Source organism: Synchiropus splendidus, chromosome 1 (assembly GCF_027744825.2).
Source record: "Synchiropus splendidus isolate RoL2022-P1 chromosome 1, RoL_Sspl_1.0, whole genome shotgun sequence".
NCBI lineage: Eukaryota > Metazoa > Chordata > Actinopteri > Syngnathiformes > Callionymidae > Synchiropus > Synchiropus splendidus.
Genome location: NC_071334.1, coordinates 21,464,499 through 21,485,340, shown reverse-complemented (window position 1 = coordinate 21,485,340; position 20,842 = coordinate 21,464,499). Strand labels below are relative to the sequence as shown.

Below are 20,842 nucleotides of genomic sequence, written 5' to 3'. Positions count from 1 at the left end.
TGCCTCTATGTGGAAGCATTTTAAACTTACATTTTCTATCATCAATGCAATCTCATCTAGTCTCCTTCATCGTGGATGTTTTGCTTATGACATTACACTGACAAAAGCTCTATTTTTTTTTTTTAAGTCAAAGTGTTTTAAGTATGAAGTATCAATAAGGAATGTATTTATATACACACAAATAGCAAAACAAATGACTTACCTGCTTGTATAAATTGAAGACAAAAGATAAAATGAATTTATTCACTTAAAAAAATGTCTTTAGTAGAAACCACTGTAATATGACGTGATGACATTGTGTATTTTAAAACCACCTTGTCGCCTGTGAAGCCTGTAGCAACACTGATCTTCCAGCATGCGCATGCCTGTGACATGAATATGCATTGTCTCGTGTTCAGAGAGTCATCGCTTTACTACAAGTGCTGTAATGCACTGTAGCACTTGAGTCTCTTATAGCAGTTATAAGAACTGACGGTATCAGTGGGCAGCCCTCATTTAATCCTGTTTGGGCTTGAGTTCTTGTTTCAGCACCTCTGAGATTGATTTTTTTTTTTTTTTTGCTGAAAATTTCCAACAAACAATTCTAGCGAAAAGCATGATCTTTATATTTTTCTATTTTTGTCTCCCAGTAGCACTCGGTGCTGATTCCGATCCTGCCCTCTGATGAAAGATTTTGCTGGAAAACATCAGCAGTTGTTTTGCTTTCATGGTACTATTAAACTGGAGAGCAACAATTGCAGTCTGTCAACCCCTCTTCTCTCAGACTGCAGCTTGTTTACAGGATGGAAGCGTCACACCAGGTTGTAGCGCTGCCTGTAATTGGCTGGCAAGGGTCACAGCTGCTCGCAGAGACGGGTGAGGAACCACTCCAGGCTGCAGGGACTAACTAGTGCTGCTCAGATGCTTGAATCTTGAGCGCAGATGAGCCTGCAGGGATATAAATAGCTTTTTGATAGACCATCACTACAAAAAACGAGGGGCCACTAATGCCTCTGCAGAGGGTCCCTCTCTCTCTCACCTGAATCACTTTCCTCTATTAACCGTAGAGCTTGGTGAGACACTGTCCAGACAGATGTTGCTCTCTGGTTGATCTTTAACATGCTGTAACCCCTCTTACACTGTCAAATGTTTCGATATGAGACACCTGACCAGCGTCGCAGCACTGAAAACAATCCGTGTGATCCCAAATGGCTGAATGTTGCACTGAACTCATATCCAGCCCTCATTTTTGCTGTGTGGCGGCGCCGACACTTGCTTGATTTAGAGCACTGTAGTGGTCCACAGGGGTTGAGACCTTCCGCTGCCTCATGTTGAGTGGTTATGAGAGCCGGTGGAGAGAAACAGATAAAAATGTATTTTGCAGTGGAGGAGTGAAGTTATGGTGAAAGAGCTTCATGACCGCATGATCCATTGTCCAAGCTTTGCCACCTATGCAGAGTAACTTAGATTTAAATCAAGGGAGGCATGGTGAGTATAAAAAGCCGAGGTCTCAGGGTGGAACCCTGGGGCACACCCGTGATGACTGCAAGATATTTTCAATAGTTGTTCAAGAATTCGTCACTGCACACTTTCATCTTCAAGTGTTACCTTCGCTTTTTAAATTTAGGTTTGTACTGCAGTGCTTTTCTTTCATTGTGTCTTTGAGCCTCAGTGTGCTGAGCATTGAGGGCTTCAGCGAAAGGCAGTTGAGACACCTGCACAGACTTTGCTTCTAGATTCACCCGATTTCCTTTCTTTTCCTGTGTTTCCATCTACATCCGGCCATTGCCATTAGGCAATTATCAAAAATTGTTTGGTAAATTCATTAACTTCACATCAGCATTTCCGAAATATGGATGTTTTTTTTTTTATCAGCAAAAGCAAATTGAATATCAAAATCCTTAAACTTTGTTGTCATTGAAGGTCATTGAAACAAAAAAAAAAAGCTGTATCTCATGAGAACAGCTTGGATAGTCCAAGACCTTTTTGTCAGAGCTTCTATCATATAACGTTAAATCACTGTGTGGGATCATGAGCGATGACATGAAGCTTCAGACAAGGTGAGGGATGTAAGCACCCTGCTGTCCCCGAGATGGAGGCACCTCAAAAGAAACGTATTAGAGGTGACTTCAGTTTGTTTGACTTTGCCGTCAGTTTCACAAAGTTACATCCCCAGAGGAATGTCAAGTATTTTCACGACTCTGAGGATGGGTAACTGGAAGGAAAACCTGCGCTCACATTTAACTTCTGCTTGTCTTATTGGCTTCTTGTCAAGCAAACCAATGACTGTGCTGTCCAAGGCTTCAGAAAGAACTTGCTTGACGGTACCATGCCCCCGTTTGTAACAGTAGTTTATTAGAAAAGAATCTTCCATTTAGAAATAGGTTAAGCACTGACATGCAGAGTTGCCCATCAGCTCTACCCTCTCTCTTCCCACACCCTTTCTCTTCAGCACTCTGATAAAAAGGAGCGATTAGAGCTGATAAAAAGCTTTGTGTCATCAGACAATATAATTTAATTTAAATGCGCTACACCACCGTTGACACTCTGACACACCTGTTTCTTAGCAACGTGCACCTCAAAGGTACCTTATCGTGCTACGCTGCTCCCCTCATCAGCGTACAGTAAGTGTCCTTTGATGTAGAACACTGAGATAAAGAGAGCTGTATTGTTTCTGGAAGTTCCTCCAGTGGCACTTACTTAAATTCAACCCATGTAGCTTGTTAAATGACTTGTAAATAAAGATGAGGAGAGAAAAAAAATCACATTTCCCTTTAGTTAGTTTGCAAACACACATTTTAAATGCAAAGCCAATTCTTCCAAAAAGATTATGAAAGGCTCTATTAAGCTTTATTAAAAGTTACAATATATCTCTTAAGATCGTACATGGTGTGTCTGTGCGTGTCTACTTGTACTTCTTTCTTTGTGAGAACCTGAGTTTTTGATCTACAGAGTGATGGCATTTTTGCAAAGTGAGGACATTTTGACCAGTCCTCACTTTGTCAGGGTTAAAGTTTAAAGGTTAAAACTTCAACTTCAGTTTGGGTCTGAGTAAAGGTTAAGTCTACCTATTTGTTTTAGATGGTTAGGTTTAGTGGGAGAGGCTGGGAAAAGGGTTATGTCAATGACAGTACTCACGAAGAAAGGAAGTCAAACGTGCATGTGTATGTGTCTTTTATATATATATATATATATATATATATATATATATATATATATATATATATATATATATATATATATATATATATATATATATATATATATATATATATATATAATGCAACTCCAAAAACTTCATCACCGGTGTTTATCATTTCGTGTTTCCAGTATTTAATTACTTGAGATGAATTTGGTTTCAGTCCATGAGTCCAATAAATAATAATAGATGAGAGACTATTTAGGAAGGTTATTCTCTCTGAGGAGATTTGAATTGTTAATATCATACCCAGACTGAAGGGCAAGCACGTCCGGGCCCTCGGAGCAGCCATGTGCTCATGTAGGACACGGTGCAGAGATCCAACTGTCATCTACTGCCTGTCAGATGAGGACATGCAACAGTGTTAGCATCCTGTGGAAGAAGGAAGTAAGGAAATACTACACCAGAAAACTATTCAAGATAAGCACTGGATGAAGTCAACAGTCACTGTTTGTAGGACATACTTTGCTCTAAGAGCCAGGGGACGCCGATGATGACCAATCCAAGAGCTGGTGTTGTTTTCGCTCTGTTCCTGACGACTCCTGTGTTAACAAACCTGAAGTGAAGCTGATAAAGCGGTATTTTGCTCAGTCAGTATGAAACTAGAAAAGCTGTTGCCTGGACTTCACCAAGTTGTGTGGGTCAGGCTTTTGCGTAGCGTGACGTGTGCACCTAACAGGACATACAAAAACTCTCCTTATGTTGTTCATTTGATGTCCACCCTGTTGATGTGCTACAGTAAAAAGTAAAACCAGGTAGGGATTTTACTGCAGTGGCCAAGTAATACTGTGACCTCCGATGAAAAACTTTTCCTGCTGCCAGAGACATCCTTGAGTTAGAAGTGGGTTCTCCTGGACCTGACCTCCAGCCAGGGTTGACTGCCTCACTGCTTTATAGCTTTGCAGTGACACCAGGGTGGCAAGTCCCATCTGAGGCTGACATTTGCCTCCTTCAGAGTCAAGTGAAGTCAAGGGTGAAGAAGCAGAACGTGAGATTAAAAAATGAGTTACAGCTGTTAAATTACTCTGTCAGTGGAGGAGGCCATGAGCCCTCACTCATTCAAGCCAGTCCCTGGTCTGCACCCCAGTAATGTTCCCTGGTAAAGTTTCATCACACCTCCAAACAAGTTTATTTTTCAGTAGCATTGTTGTGCTTGAGTCTCAGTGCGGTCAAAGCTCACTCGCATGTCTTTCTCTTTCAGGTTAGGCTTTCCCATGATGATCATGACGTGCATGATCGGGATGTGCTACCTGCTGGCCACTCACGTCGGCCTGGGATGGAACATGTGATCATTTACAGCTGCTGCCCATCGACCAAAAAGACTGCCATCGAACGCACCGTACACATCGTCCACTCTTAGTCTGTAGTCTGATCAGATTATTGAGTCTGTCTGCACTGCAGCGTTGTTGTGTTTCCTTCAAGGTCTCTAGACAGCCAAGGGCGTCAAGCATGGCAACGTTATGGCACTTACAACCAGCTGCCTGTTCAGGCGGTGGGAGAACCACCCACTAAGATTCACCATTCATCATTCCTTAAACAACCGCTCCCAGAACAGACATTCGTACTGGTTCACTTCTATTCATGTTGAATCTGATGCAGGTTGAGAAGTTGGAAGTTCTCCTAGACGTCACATGGGTGTCGTCCTGGCACGCCAGTCGCCAGGGGTCTCAAACTGATCCGAAAGGGCTGCAGTGGGAGCAGGTCTTTATCCCACCCAATCCATGCAGTTGCACCGCTCAGTGGTCTGAAGACTGCAAGCGGTTGATTCTCAGTCTGGTGCTGCTTGTTCGGCTGGAACAAAATCCTGCTCCCAATGGTGCCATTTTATGGGTCAGTTTGAGACCCCTGCTCTACACTGTCCCCAGGTGTGAGTGGTCTGTTTGTAAGAGCCCTGCGAAGACGTTCCCAGGGTGCTCCAGTTCCGTTTGACCTCTGTAGAGAAGCATTTATAATAAGTGGTTGAATTATTCAGACTCTTTCAATTAAAACGCACTCTTACTTAGTGTTATTTCAATGAAACTCAAAAATGATGTTGAGCTGACGTCCATTTAAACTTCCCAAAGGTTTCCATCCATTTTTAAAGTCATATTCCTAATGTCAGAGTCCCTTTATACAATATCAGAGGACCGTAGGTTCAAATCCAACTCTCAGGAAGTGTCTTGTCACCGTCATGGACCTTTCAAACTGCCATGGTGCTCCGATGTAGTTGAGCGCGTTGTGTGTAGAACAGAAACATTCTGCGACTGGATTGCAAAAGGTATTTGAGATCAAAGTCGACCTTAGCAGGTGCGACATCAATCCAAGCGCTCAGCTCTGTCTAGTGCGGCATGACCACCTATTGTGCCCAAGTTGTCGTTTGATGCTTTCCAAGTTGAGCAGTAACTTCAAGGGGAGAAAACGAACAATGTTTTGTTTGCTCCGCACGTTCCTCGCTGTGTCAAGACCTCCAAGCAGACACAAAGCAGGCTCCCAGGTGAGGCATGCTTCATGTGTAAAACCTGAAGGAAAAGTTGTGTTCATGACCAACAACTTCCACCCAAGGAAAGAGAAGATGTTCTGAATGAACTTCCAAACGTGACCCAGAATCGGTGCTTCTGTCTGAGTCGGTATTCATTATTTCCATTGGTTCAGGTGCCTTATGAGCTCTCAACACCACCAGAAGGTTCACCTTTTTCAACTGCGATTGAGATTCAGACGACTGCCACCCCAGTGAAAGGGATTTTTATAACAAGTGATAGCACAATCGTTGGCAGAGCCCCCTCAAAGCGATGGCCCTTTACGTGGATCTGATAAAGCAAACTAATTAGAGATCTATGTTTTTGTATTACATTGTGATATAATAAGTCAAGCAAATATTATTTAAACATTGTATTCTTGTGTGTAGACTCTTGATTCAGAAAAAAGGTCAACAGGATCAATAAAGTTTTTAAAGTTAACATGGCCGTTGTCTTTTATTCATTTTACTGTTAAACTCCACCTGGTGATGTTTTTTTTTTCTTTCTTTCTTTTTGCTGTCAGTAACTGACAGAATACCCCTCTGAACTCTTAATTTAATAACAATATCTGAGAATACAGCAGTATTTTGCTTTTAAAAATAAATGAGGCAGTAAACAGAATAACAATTATATATTATTATATTATGACCGTTGAAGGGGAAGAGAAAATTGAAAATAAAACTCAAGTGATGACATTATGTGTGGTTATGAAATTACAATTTTAAAGTGCACAGAAAATGTTGGTTTGTTGTGTTTTATTCAATTTAAACCACATTCTGTTTTGACATTCTTAATGACTCTCATAGATTTCAACTTTCTGCGACATCTACTTTCAATTCTGATGTACTTTAGGAGACAAGAAATACTACAATAGTTAACGGAAAAGACGAACAATTGAGAAAAATAATCAAAGGGGAAAGTTATGTTTCAGTTGCATCACAATGAGCAAAAAAGCAACGCACAAGACAAAAATGTCAGAGACAACAACAATGTCAGTTTTATAATTTTACTCTGACTCTGGGAGGGCCACATAAATACCGCCAAAGGGCCACATTTGGTCCCCGGGCCGCACTTTGCCTAGGTCTGTGTTACAGGCACCTCAAGCGGTTTCCCTGCATGTGGAGGAGCTGAGGTTCCTCTCTGAGTCTCTCACGGAGGCCCATCCTATGGGGAAAACCCATATCATCTTATGCTCTCCAACAACGTTTGTGTCGTCCATCCACTGAGTTAATCTAGCACACAAGCAAAGCAACTACCAGTTAGCAGCTGAGCCGACTTGCATAACTGGCAACTCTTTCAACAAGATCATTTTGCATCTGAACCATATAAATACAGACAGTATCGTTGTATTGACAGTGCCATTTGTGTGAAAATAGAATTGGTGTATCTCAGAGCAGTTTTCCGTGCTGGTGATTTCCTGAGTGAATGGAAGCTTGTAGCGTGTCAAACACCTTTGTGCCGGCAGCAGTGAAAGGCTGAGGACTGAAGCAACACGTTGGGTAGCCTGTTCTGTTTCACTGGCCACACTTTTGTCACTCTGCTAAGTCGATGGTTAATCCTCAACAGTTTTCGACCACAGCTGATTTGATTTCCGCTACTTTAGGGGATAATGCCCCACATCATCAGCACAGGATTGGATGTTCTCTGTCCTCCGTAATTAGGATACGGATGGAGGGAGTTCAGCAGAACTAAAAGTAGTACAGCAAACACAAAAAAGCAACAATTGAGATTACACTCCTTCTTCTTTTTCTTTCGGCTTCTCCCTTCAGAGGTCGCCACAGCGGATCATCTTCCTCCACCTCACCCTGTCCTCTGCTTCCTCTTCTCTCAAACCTACAAACCTCCCATGTCCTACCCATCCTGCTCACTCCTAGAGAGAACCTCAGCATCTCAGCATCAGCATCTTCATCTCTGCTACCTCCAGCTCTGCCTCCTGTCTTTTCCTCAGTGCCACTGTTTCCAAACTATACAACATTGCTGTCCACCGTTTTGTACACCTTCCCTTTCATCCTTGCCGACACCCTTTTATCACACATCACACCTGACACTTTTCTCCAAGTATTCCATCCTGCCTGCACCCACTTCTTCACCTCTTTCTCACACTCTCCATGGTCCTGGACAGTTGAGCCTAAGTACTTAAAATCCACCACCTTCTTTATCTCTACATCCTGTAACTTCACCTGTCCTTCACCTGGCCTTCATTCCTCTCCTTTTTAAGACAAAACTCCACCTTTCTAGCTTATATTCCACTTGCTCCCTGCTCTCACCACAGATCACAGTGTCATCTGCAAACATCATCGTCCAAGGGGCTTCTTGTCTAACCTCATCTACCAACCAAGTGAAGACAAGGACGTCCTTCAAGACGAGAACAGACTAGACATTGAAAAGACTTGACACGACTAGACTTGACTTAAAGAGACAATGACTTGATGATAATGTGACATGATGAGACAAGACTTGGCTTAAATTGACGAGACAGCAGACGGGACTTGACCAAACAGTTGCTTGACTTGACATGGTGACTTGACTTAACTTCACAAAAGTCAGAGGAATGACAATTTGACACTTTACATTGACTTGATCAGACGAAAACACACCAACAAAGGGACTCAGAAACAGAGGGGCAGATACAGGACACGAAGCAAGACACCAATGAAGGGATTAGCAGGAGTCACAGTCAAGACAGACAAGGTGTGTGGAGGAAGACAAGACCAACCTCACCAAAATAAACAAACAAATGATAGAAGACACTAATAGAAGAACAAAACCAACCTGGACTATAACCACCGACGTGTGACGACTCAGAAAGTGTAAATTTACTTCAGAGTCACTTAAAATCGGGAAAGATGTCATTTTTTGTGAGGATGTGTTTAACTTTCATCTTGTCGCCATGAGTCGCTTCTGTTTAATTAAACTTGAAAACTGTCTGTTTATTTCTCCTATTGTGCCATTTCTCACCCACCATGTTCTCGTCCGTCCACCACCCAGAATCACTTCATTACACCAATAGTTTGGACATGTTGACAGCTTTGTCAGAATCTCGTGCTCTGCTCAGGAATCTCTAGCCAGAGAGCCGGTGTGATTACCTGCCACATTAGACTTTCTGCCTACTCACGTCGATAATGACTGAGTGGTACTTGTAATCAGGGGAAGTTTTATTTATTTATTTATTTATTTTACTGCTGAGCCCTTCAAAAAGTCCATCTGTGGAGTGGTGTTCCGCCACAGTCATTAGCTGATGAATAGATGGCGTCTTTGAATGAATCCTTGTTCTGATATATGAAGCTTTGTCGCGTCAGTGAGTGTGAGGTGACCCTGACTCTGTCTGTGTTTAAAATTGTTAAAAAAAGAAAAGAAAAATTTGGTCACATCTTTGAACGCGAGTTGACTTGTTTATCTTTGGAAACATCTGGAGCAGCTGCCGCACCCTGACAGACACTGCTGCTCTCTGGACGAACGTCGACCACAAACGTTCTCTGACCTGTAGGACGTGGCTTCACACCTGTGGCCTGGTCCTGGTCTCCCTCTCGAGTCAGACAGACGGGTGATAATGATCTGTCATATCACATTCCATTCAAAACAGACTCTCCCGAGCCTTTTTCCTCTCCCTCTAAACACTGCCTCTTGTTACGCTTCAATTCCAGCGGCGCTCTCTGCCGAGCGATACTTGACTCGTCCCTCCTGCCCCCCAAAATAATACAACATTTGCATATCTATAAAAGAAAGGCATGTCATCTATGAAAGGCTCTTTGTCCGTAGACATGTAGGAGATGATTGCAGCAACAGGAAATGAGACCACGTGGCATCAACTTAATTGGATTTCTTATCGAGGTTTTGTGTGAGAGTTGAAAGAAGCTACAGGTCACAGTTGTGAAGTCATGAGGGGGAAACTTTCACAGGCTGTCTCACCAACTTGTTTCCTGAAATGTCACGTATTAATAAGCAGTTAAATCAAGCGAAGTAGACACTTGATCATTGTTGTTTTTACCTTCCTTATGCACATGACTCTTCTGAATGTAGGCTTGCCCTGTAAAGGTTGGCATCTGAGGCGGGACTAACACTTTTTGCCTCTTTAATAGTGGCGTGAAGAAGCCACAGACAAGCACTCTGCCCCGGGTGGCCATTAAGAGACACTTCAGTACGTTCTCCTTCTCATCTTTTGTTTTCCCCCAGTTCCTCTTGTGTTTCCACCGTCCATGGTTGGTGCTGATCGGACGGTAAAGTCAGGACTGCACACTTGTGTGGTTGGTCTCTCGGGGATGTGGGCTCCAGCCTGCTGGACACGTGAATAAGTGGAAGATAATGAATGAATAATAACACGACAAAATATTATTTTTTGACCAACCTGCTGCTTAACTGCTTCTTTAAAATCAACGCAATAATAAGACAAGGTCACATGAGCTCCACGTATAGGCTGAAGTGAAGGTGAAGAATCTGGAAGTGGATAGTTGACTGCCAGATGTTCTCTCAGAGATGGCTCAAGGACAGCTGGCCAGACGGCGCTGTGCCATCAAACATCTGGAGTGTAAAGGAAAGATAGGCGGCGTGTAACTGGTGAGACTGAGCGAACCAACGGAAGAGGCTTCTCATGATGAGACGTGTGTTGAAGTCAAACCTGCGTGTCATTGATGAAAGAAGCGTCACTCACGCGGGAGTCTTTTCAGGGAGCCACAGTCATTTTCCTGGCTTGTTATGGAGGATTTCTCCCGGCAGCAACAGGCCGGCAATGATGCTAATTAAATAGACGGTGCAATAATTAGACTGTGAGAAACACAAGCAGGAAAAGACGGGGATTATTCGACATCCCACACCTTTCCCCTCCTCCGCTTCAGCTGCTCCCAGTCCACTGCACCCAAAGACTTGCCGCAATCGTTGTGATCAACCAACGCAGCTTCCCACAAACCCGACTTGGTTTGGAATAAAACCCAATTGTTCTTCTCATACTTTACCCTTGAATACACCCCAGAACTGTCCAACCCATCGGGGTTTTATGTCAGGGCTCATCACCCTTTCTAAGGAAGGTCAAACACTTCCACTAGTCTTTGTCACTCGCATTTGTGTCTCACAGTTCTGTGAGTACTTTCTGCCAAGACACTGTAGACGTGTCACACCTGTCTGGTTCATTCACTCCACCTTCTGCATTACCATCAACGGTAACAAAAGTTTTCTTAGTTCTCGAGTGACTGGTCTCTTCATTTATGGTTCCAGTTCCGCTCAGTGGTTTCATGTGCAGCCATATTATATTTATCATACCGAGCAATACCAACCCACTTTTTACACTTACCAGATGCTTCCACAGTCACTTGCTCTTTTTCATGCTTGGTCATGAAACTGCATTTTGTAGGGGACTGTCTTAGTTTGGCCTGAATCCATGGATGTAGATCCCTTAGTAGACAGTCCTTCCTGACTTGGAGTCGATGAATTGTGAGACAAAAAGTGGTTGAAAATATAGACACTTTTTCTCTTGGCCAGAGATGACAAGACCTCAGTCAAATGTTGATCATTACGAAACACAACTCACATCACCAGACATGACGCAAAACTACAAAGTTACAAACAAAATCAAAACCACCGTCTTATTTTCATCAGTTTGGAGACGATTTTTTGCATGGTGATCTTCAGGATTCAGCTTCTTACAGTCTGTCCAGGCTGAGATCATGGGGTTCACCAATGAAGCAGAGGTTGACTTTGGCAGGCAGATCAGTCAAGAAAGAGCTGAGCCACAAGGCAAAGCTCAAAGTGCAGTTGGAATGCACAAGGGTTCACCCAGACGAGCTGCAGGGTTTGGTCTGGATGCTGGACTTTTCTCTTGTCCAACTTTTGGTAAGCTCCACCAGGCTGCCACACTGACAGCTGCTGAAAGGTTTTTACATTTGGCCTGTACACCAGTAACAACAACTCAGTTTGAGGACACAAACCAGTGTCTCTTAGCCATCGATGTGTTCTGCTCCAGTGTGCTAATATTAGAGCACAAGCTTCATGTGCGCATGGGCCAGTTTGTCTTGGGCTTAGCTTGTTGTTTGAGCACAACAGCACATCTATTGTCCTGGAATAGATGCTACATTGTTTTCAATTGTTTTCACTGTGTTCAGCTCTTTTGAAAGTGGCATGGAAAATAACTGGGTAGGAAACTGTGCGTATCCATAGCCTCAAACTCCTCTGAGAAGAAGTGATGTTTGAGATTTATTTAAAATGACAGTTATATTAGCACAAGATGTATGAAAGCAACCGTCGCCTCTTGCAACACACCAACATCGACACAGAGCCACATAGTCATGAGAAATTTAATTCCAACAAAGAAAAGAGTCATGGCAATTGAAAGCTTCAACAAATGGATGTTTAAGACATTTCGAGTTGAAGCTCTGAGCATATCCATAAACAAGCATGAGCTATACAGGACTGAAACTCTGTCTCAGAGTGTAAATGCCATTTTGTTGGCACCTGACTGTGTGTTTCATTTAAACATGGAAACACTACGTCAAGTCCTTACGCAGTCACACTCCAATGATACAAGCGTGGGTTTCCTCACTGTATCGAACGACCAACCTCGACTCAACACTCTGCTTTAATGAACTGATTACACACTTGATCAACAGACGACTCACAAGTCTTTCATGTGAAAGTCACAAGGTCAAACTATGAATGAATCATGAGTTAGGAGGGCCCAAATTGAAAAGTAGTGCCACACACCAACGCCAGTTTTCTTTCACAATAAAATAGGAAATGATTGAAAACAAAAAACAAAGTTTGTGCCTGTTGATGGCTGTGAGCAGGTTCTCAGCACATGCACAGACACAGACACACTTACAGTTGGTTCCCTCCCTGGCTTCCCCAAATAAAAGCTCTCAACTGGTAACAAAACTGTGGATTATTCACTTGATGGTCTCACTAGGTTTCATTTTAACAGTTTGTTCTCAGCTGTTTCATATCAGTCTGAATGTCCGTCGGCTACTAGACGGTTATGAAAGATTATTTATAATTTAGCAAGTAAGTGAAGGAACTGATGTGTGTACACTTGTGTTTGCGACTTTTTGTGTTTTTTTAAATTTTATTTTTATCTTTTCCAAATGTTCAATTATACTAATACTCAACATTGCCACTGTTTATATTCACACAGTGAGATCTCAAAGCATAGAAACTATCCATTTAATAACACGCAAGAGACCATAACAATGTTTACGCCAGAATCCTTTTTCTAAAGTTCAGCATTTCATGGGACATATTTTTCAGTGCTTTTACCATCACAGAGACATAAGTGGCCCAGCTAGTCAGGGCGAGAGGCAGACAAGGACTCACACACCCACACACGCTCACATTTATGGACAATACTGAGAATTTTGAGATTTTAATCAAGATCTGTGTTTCTTGACTGTGGGAGGAAACTGATGTAAATTTTCCTTGCTCTCAGGCTGCACTCCTCCACCGTGCTGCTTAGCTCTGCAATTTTGTTATTTCATATAATTAAAAACAAACAAACTTTTGGTGCCATCATGTGCATACTAATTCTGTGCAGGTGAAGACACATGCAGCTTAAAAAAACAAAAAAAAAACTGAACTGCAGAACTGCCTGAGTTTGGTTAAGCGATCGAGTGGTTTCAATCTTGGCCTACAACAGAAACATGTATTGAAATTTCAGAAACTGGCCATCAGGAATTGAATTTTAAACTATCATAAGAACATAACTGTGGACTTGTAGTTTTTTTCAGAGCTTGAGACTGACTAAGAGAGATAATAATTCATATTTAATACACTTTCACTGGTCATCAAGAGCACTGTAGCAATGTATTCAATAAGGTCGCACAAACACACACACACTTCAACAGCAGTTCTACAACACATTATAGATAATGTTTTCTTATGAAGCCAATTCTAACCAATCCTCAAAATGTATCAGCCTAAAGATGTTTTTCTCAGTCCTGTCAGCACTAAAGCAATACAGTGATCATGTTAAAGGTTCGATGATTAAAGCGCTTTATTAGTCTGAGTGGTGACAAAAGTGACTAACTGAAACTCTCCATGTGGCACCATTAATTATATACTGAAAACCAGTCGCCGTCAAAGCGACTTGTTTGATGTATAAACAGTGATTCCCTGATTGTTATTGACGATAGCATCTACCCCTCCAGAGGAAGGCACTATGAATGGTCTGAGTGTCCTTGGTTTTTCATCTACAGTCTGATAGAAAAAAGTGACGTACATTCCAACAATAGCTTTTTCCCTTCCGCTCTCTGAGAGGTTTTGTGGAGCAGTGCAAAAACATACCTCCGTGTCTCCAGACTGTCGGCAGCATCCTGTCTGTGTGAACACGGTTTTACTGACTCCATCAATCCACTGCTGTTACCTTCACGTACGGACAGTGTGCTAAAGGTAGAGGTATCCCACCCAGTAGACCACATTAAAGAGCAGGAACGAGGTTGGGAAGAAAACCCGAGAGTAGGCGTCCAGTTCCAGCAAGTCGATGTGGACGCGTCCTCGTCGCCAGCCTCCGTCTTTGCACTCCTCGTAGCAGCAGAAGAAGCTCTGGCAGTCTTTCCCATCCAGACATTCATAGACGCCGTTGTCCTCGAAGTCCTGCCAGTACATGGAGTTGTTGAGCGCGACCACAGGCGGAGGGCGCCTCACGTCCAGCACCGAGTAGTTCTGGAGAAGACAACCAGCATCAGGCAAGGCCAGTGTGTTTGATGGTGCTTTCAGCTGACAGCATCAAGCAACGATCCGGCTGGTGTCATATAGAGCGTGTGTTTAAGGAGGCGCTTGCAGCCCTACCATCGGCCCTAGCCCTATTGCTTAAGAATCACTGATCTAGATCAGACCTGAGTCTGTGGAGTGACCAGTATGAGGGTGAGTTTCTCTAAGCTTCTCCGCTGGGACTGAAATGTCAAGGAAAACATACTGTTTTGCCTCAAGCTAGTGTCCTTGGGTCAAAGACAGCTACGGATGAGATCCACAGACAGATGCATCAGCGCCAGCAATGATCGGACCATTATGCTCTACACTGATACTCGGTCAACAGCGAGGATCAGTGAGTCGAGTCACTGGCGGATGGGGAATCAGATTATATATAGATCATAAAACAGACAGTTATTGATCTCATGGTAGCAAATGATGGTGGAGCAGCAGCACACTGCAATTCAAACTAAAAAACAAGGAACGAGAGAACATACAATAAAAAAAAAATAAATCCACTGTATCTCCATCAGGGACACAGCCTGTTTCTGGGTCACCACAGAATGACCACCTGAAAAATATGTCAACGTAGCTGATGATCCTACTCTCACTGTTCTTTGCTCACTACACTCACAAACCAAATCGCAGCTTCAATCAACCTAGAATACAAAAAAAAAGAAAAAAAGAAAAACAGAAAGACTACTATGCCCTTGCTTCCATTAAAGGGGCCATTGATGAATAAAAACCTATGAGGTTCTACAGGATCTCGATTCTGTTGATTATCCTGTGAACAAGACCTTTTCTGTAGCTCAGAGAAATGAAAGTCTGCTGCTTGAGTCACAAGCAGTTCGCTGCACGTGTTACATTAGTGTTCTATTTTGAAGTAAGAACGGAAATGCTGTTCACCAAATCAATCCTGTTGATGTGGTGTTTCCTAGTATAGCACAGGCACTCTTGGGGTGCATCATCTTCTTACTGTAGAGCTGAGAGAAAATAAGATAATAAGAAATCTGAGGCACTTCAATAGGAAAGAGATCATGTAGGAGTCTAAATATGGATGCCATGTTTCCATCATAATTATTGTTTTGTCTTGGATTCCTATTGCTTCCAAAGGGCAGCCACGAATGCAAATTTTGCATGCTTAAAACAGCTTAAAGGTTATCAAAAGAGCCAATCTTTAAGGTGTTGTGTTTCGTTTCCCTTGTGCTTTTGTTTTTGTTATTTCCTGTTCCTGTTTTATTTTGTTCCTGTGTGTTGTTTCCTTTTCTTCTTCCGCTTCACAGCAACACAGCTGGATCCCGTTCCGCTGATCAGAGTCCACTGACTTCTACACCTGGGTTCCAGTCTGCGCTTCCAGATGGTTGCGTTGCGTCCTCACGGTAAACTCTCTCAACCCTCAATTCTCTCGTGCTCCTGTTGTATATTTCTAAATTCTGTGCGTGCTTGATCTTCTGCCTGCTGCCTCCTTAGTTGGTGCTCTATGCTCTGTTTTCTGCTTTCTCGTCTTCCTGTTAATAAACCTTGTTAAATCTTCTCTCGCTCTTCCGAGCCTTGTGTCAGTTCTCAACAATTCAGCAACAGGGTCTGCTCCCATAGACAGCCATGACAGCTTGATGTACTAAAAAAGTTTGCTAAGAAGCAGCCGTACGTACCCGTCTCCTGATGTAACCGTGTCTCCGGGTGTTGTAGGAGTAGTAATTCAGAGTCGCGTACTCCATCAGAGCAGCAAAAACAAAGAGGAAGCAGACGGTGACAAAAAGGTCCATGGCTGTGACGTAGGACACTCTGGGCAGTGAGGTCCGGGCCACAGAGCTGAGCGTGGTCATCGTCAGGACAGTGGTGATACCTGAAATGACGCATCTAAGGTCAAAGGCCAATAAATGAAAACAACATCGGGAGGGTACCATTACCAAATAAAATCTTTTTCAGGTCCACCAAAGTGAAGTGGTTGATCCAGTACTCTGTCTACTCTGTCATCTAGACCACGTTACCTCAACAAGCTTTCCTCATACTGTTGTGAGTGAAACATCCAGAGTTGGCACCTCACTATGAATACACCAATTGAATATTGAGCATGTCCCCTACTGTGAGTGAAGGGCGGAGAGCCTAGCCACTCTACCCTTCCTACTGTGGCTCAGTGAGTCCTCATCCCTTCACAGTTTCATGACCGTGTTTTATATGACATCACCTTCTCTGTCCCTCTCTCCTCAGCATGCCAACACTAACCTGATTTCCACCTGACCTGCTAAACCTCTCTTTGGTCTGAAAGTTGTGTAAAAACTTTTTTATTGTTCCGTTGTTTTCCTTTACCCTTAATCTTTCCAATCTCACATCAGTCACAGGAGCAGGTCATGAAACGAAAAAACACCTGTTAAACAACCTGAGCTTTTCCTCCTGCTCCTAACTTCACCTCTGACTGGTACTGAATCCCATTTCTCAGAAGCCTAATACAGGCATCCATCAAGAACAAGGAATGTCTGACACAGGTTTCCATGGCAACCATAATGATCCAACTATTTCAAACCATCTAAAAACATATTTTCAGTTGAGAGGCTTGATACGAATGTCATGGGCATACAGCTTCTCTGAATTGTTTGGGTGTTTTTGTACGACTCGGTCAGCAAACATTTTATACTCAGCTAAATCCCAAAGCATCTGACCATTAAGAGCATGTGCCAGACAGACTGAGGCACACTTTACACAATGACACCTGAATGTCTGATCAAAATCCTCTGGCAAAACAGCAACACCAGCAACTCAAGATATGTTTAAAAAAGCATCTCCAGACCTACAGCAGCAAAAAAAACCTTGCGAATGCACTGGAATCACCAGCACAAACACGTCTGCTTACATGACAGACTAACCGCCATGGTCAAGCCTTGGTGTCCATCAGGCCACAAACCTTTGAGCAATGTTGTGCCTCTTCCTTGTCAGCTGAAGACTTACCAGAATACCTGGCTAACACACGGCACTGTGCCCACAGAGGTGAAACCACTGACTAAAATTGACAAAAGGGCACCTGTATGTGCTGCTCCACTATTGGCAAAACCTCGAGGCTGATTTCACATGAGACGTCCCAAGTATACTGCTGAATGTTGTGCGCCATGAATGTGACATTAAGTCAAGTTAGCTGGTTAATAATTGCTGAGACTTAAATGAAAGAACAAATAGCATCTTATGAGCACTTTATGCAGAAATAAAGATCACTCCGAATGGTTCACACGCTTTTATCATGCCGCTTTTGTTCTATTCAGGCCGATGTTTGAAAGAGAAGCTGAGACACATCATCCCTCAGTGAGACACAGGAAGTAAAATGCCCAACAACAAAAAAGGAAGCACTTGAAAAAGAAAGAAAAAAAAAATCAATTACCTTGACTAACATGTTCCACAGGATGACCACAAACAGAGAGCGTGTAGAAATAAGGGACAAAGCAAAACAGAAGAAGCAAATGGAGTCTCAAGTGAGGAGCAAATGTTTGTGCAGGACGGTGGGAACAAACAAAAAAAGGAATCGTCCAACCTGGAACATGCAAAAGGACAAGTCAGTTACCTAAAGCAGTTCTGGCTGGAGTCGCATCTTTTTTGATCCAGAAAGACACCCAAGACAGGACGACGGTGAGGATGCATGGGATGTACGTCTGGATGGTGAAGTAGCCCATTCTCCGGCTCAAGTCGAAGTACACCGTCATCACGACATAGTCCCCTTTTAATGAAAACAAAAAGATCGGTCGATGACCATGTCGTTGAAATGCAGTTGAGAAGCTAGCAAGGGATGTCTCTCACTATCTGCTGAAGTCCAAACAAAAATGTACGTACAATACCATGTCTGTTTAGCTCTCTGTTGTGAGATCAGTGTTCTGAGGCTAAGCTAACCAAGTGTATTGACCCGGAGTGGGCAATTCAATTTCTTTCATGAGAGACTGTTAAACCAAGAGCGAGAAGGAAGGAAGAAATAAACCATTCAAACAGATGGAAAACTTGGGAAGAAACCTCCAAAACAAAGACAAACAAAAAGAGATATCAAGTGTGAATACACTGAAAATATTATTTTTTTTGTTTGTTTTACCCATAAATACAGCCACTAACATTAAAATCTGCTCATTCTAATCAAAGAAACAGTAGAGGACAACTTGACTCGCTGTTGTATTATCAGACACTGCAGATGGCTAACATGAAAGGCAGTTATACTTTTCTTTGAATACACACGTGCTGCAATAAGATCAGATCATAAAGTGGTGGTGTCTTGTGGAAAAGAATTAGCATTGTGTTTGACAGATCATGTGCTTGTAGGAATGTCTACTCCATGCAATGACTCACATAGGCTAGTAGGAGGAACTTCCAACGTTTATTAAGATTCCTTGGCTTCACAGTTCAAACCTTAGACAAACCTGAAAATGCTTAATATGGCTGGCGCCTGTGTTGTTATGAATGTAATGCTCTTTTGTTCAGGTTGAGCTATAAGTCGAAGAAAAAAGGAAAACAATAGTGAGTGATGTGATTTGAGTCTTCAAGGCTTCAGTTGTTTATAACAGATTTCCTTGACAGTTTCAAACAGACACCACTGAAGAGGTCGGACAGAGCGTCTCACCTGCTGTTGTCTTTATGATGTCGCTGGTGTTTCTCAGACCCATGAAATCAAACTGGTAAAGGCGCCAGGACTTTTGGTCAGCCGCCTCCACAGAGTTCTTCCTCCACTTGTAAATCATCTCGTCTCGTGGGTATCCGTCTGCAAAGACTCAGAATGTGGGAAACCTTGGAGCGACAGCGTAATGATGGATATGCTGGTGGGCTGAGGACCCGGGGCCAGCCGCAACATTAGTTCCAGGTGGCTAATGAAAGACATTGTGAAATGAAGACGGAGGCAGTGGAAAGGTGGATCGAATGAAAGCTTTGCTTCAATAATCCATCCTAATGTAGGTCCTGACCTTCACGTGATCAACACAGCATCCACTTTACAATCAATTCTCGCAGGTTAACGGCAGCTAATGATTCCATCAGACCTTTCTACAGCAGAAAACTCGCCTTCACTGAAGCAATTTAATGCTAATTACATTTATATTAAGGTAAACACGTCGTGCGGCTGAGGATACTTAAGTGTTTCCAAACGCGTGGGAAATAATGATAGTGTTACCTTTTGCTGATTTTCGGATGATATGAGAATGACACAATATACAAGACTGATCTTCTTGATTTTATCTCATGACTTTTAAAAAAAAAAGGAACAGTTGTAAAGGGACAGTTTCATCTCATTCTCAACAAGACTTTAAAGTTTTTGACTGAGTAAAAAACTGGAGCCTCTTTTATTTCCAATCCATACCAGCGAGACTCTACACTCCTCCAGAGCTTAAATGACTAAAGAAATCTCGGCTCTCTTTTCGTTTTCTTTTTGACCTGTCTTTGTCTCGTCGGTGCATCAGCCAAGTCTTTAAAAGCAGACACACTGTAACTGACCTGCTGCTACTGTGTTCACTTAAAGTTTCTCTGTGTCGAAAATGTGGAGTGAGTGAGTTTGCAAAGTAAATTAACTGGCAACATTGAATTCAGATTTCTTTTTTTACACTACTTCTGAGAGGGCCTGTGTTAAAGTTTGCAACCACAGTCAAACCCTTTTGGGTATTCTAATCCAGGATGACAGTTAAACTTTGCTAAGACGGCTCCATCACAGGCCCATGCAGACAGACAACAAACTGGGACAGTCACCAACAAACATCTGGCTGTTTCTAGGAGAGAATGGAGTGACTGAGAGCAACCAAAACCAGACCTTTGGGGTCATACAAACGCCACACTGAGAGACAATAGGTTTGCTCCAAACCTTGAGCTGCCTCAAGGAGGCATCAAACCTGCTACTTTCTTGCTGTGTGACTAACCAAAACAGCGATGCTAGAAGATAATACAAGGTTATCTTTCTCTTCGTGCACATTTTTCTCAATGGAAATTTCAAAAGATTTTTTTCAATTTTTGTTCACATCCTCGTCAGCCATTTTTTTAAACTATATTCTGAGAAACTTATTCCAACGAACTGAACTTGTCTCCATCTGAAGCCAGATGATCTGATCCAACGTTCACGTCTACAGCCAACTTCCTTATTATTTCTGGGCCACTCATCTGTATTATTATCACTGACACGACACACGGGCATCTTACTGTCCACAGATATACTCACAGCTGGAGAAGATGAGCGGACACGAGTGCTCGTCCATGGGGAAGTTGTGCAGCTGCAACTGACACTCGGCGTTTATTGTCAACCTGCCAAAACATTTAACACATGTTCAACTGTTACATCATTACAGCCTGACAGAGTGAAATCACTCCTGGTCATAAATCTGCATCTGACTCCCTAAGTCCTCTCCGAACCTCACAGCTACTAGAGCCTGGACCTGTCTCTTGTTCTGTGATTTATCCTTTTTGTGTCCTCTAAATATATCACCTAAAAAAAATCGGCCGCACACCTGCTGACCCAGCCAGGGCCAGCTTTTATTTTGTTGTCTTTTCCTGTCTGCTG

General features: G+C 42.7%; 2 protein-coding genes across 5 annotated transcripts in view; one reads left to right on the top strand and one right to left on the bottom strand.

Moving 5' to 3' along the window:
• Nucleotides 1–6,082, top strand: part of oca2 (oculocutaneous albinism II) — a 33,275-nt gene extending 27,193 nt beyond the window's left edge. For both annotated transcript variants that reach the window (XM_053861171.1, XM_053861163.1), the window contains exon 24: nucleotides 4,380–6,082. In XM_053861171.1, the coding sequence (XP_053717146.1) occupies nucleotides 4,380–4,467 (88 nt within the window). In that variant the 3' untranslated portion in view covers nucleotides 4,468–6,082. The remainder of the gene's footprint in view (nucleotides 1–4,379) is intronic.
• Nucleotides 6,083–12,719: 6,637 nt separating this feature from the next.
• LOC128762292 (gamma-aminobutyric acid receptor subunit gamma-3) overlaps nucleotides 12,720–20,842 on the bottom strand; it is a 33,671-nt gene continuing 25,548 nt past the window's right edge. The window contains exons 5-10 of one of the 3 annotated variants that reach the window (XM_053870454.1): nucleotides 20,504–20,586; nucleotides 18,929–19,066; nucleotides 18,729–18,795; nucleotides 17,891–18,043; nucleotides 15,993–16,186; nucleotides 14,082–14,313 (exon numbers count right to left, since the gene is read on the bottom strand). In XM_053870454.1, the coding sequence (XP_053726429.1) occupies nucleotides 14,219–14,313; nucleotides 15,993–16,186; nucleotides 17,891–18,043; nucleotides 18,729–18,795; nucleotides 18,929–19,066; nucleotides 20,504–20,586 (730 nt within the window). In that variant the 3' untranslated portion in view covers nucleotides 14,082–14,218. Of the gene's footprint in view, nucleotides 14,314–15,257; nucleotides 15,324–15,992; nucleotides 16,187–17,890; nucleotides 18,044–18,728; nucleotides 18,796–18,928; nucleotides 19,067–20,503; nucleotides 20,587–20,842 lie in introns of those variants that run through there. The other 2 variants (XM_053870464.1, XM_053870448.1) reach the window with 2 other exon arrangements.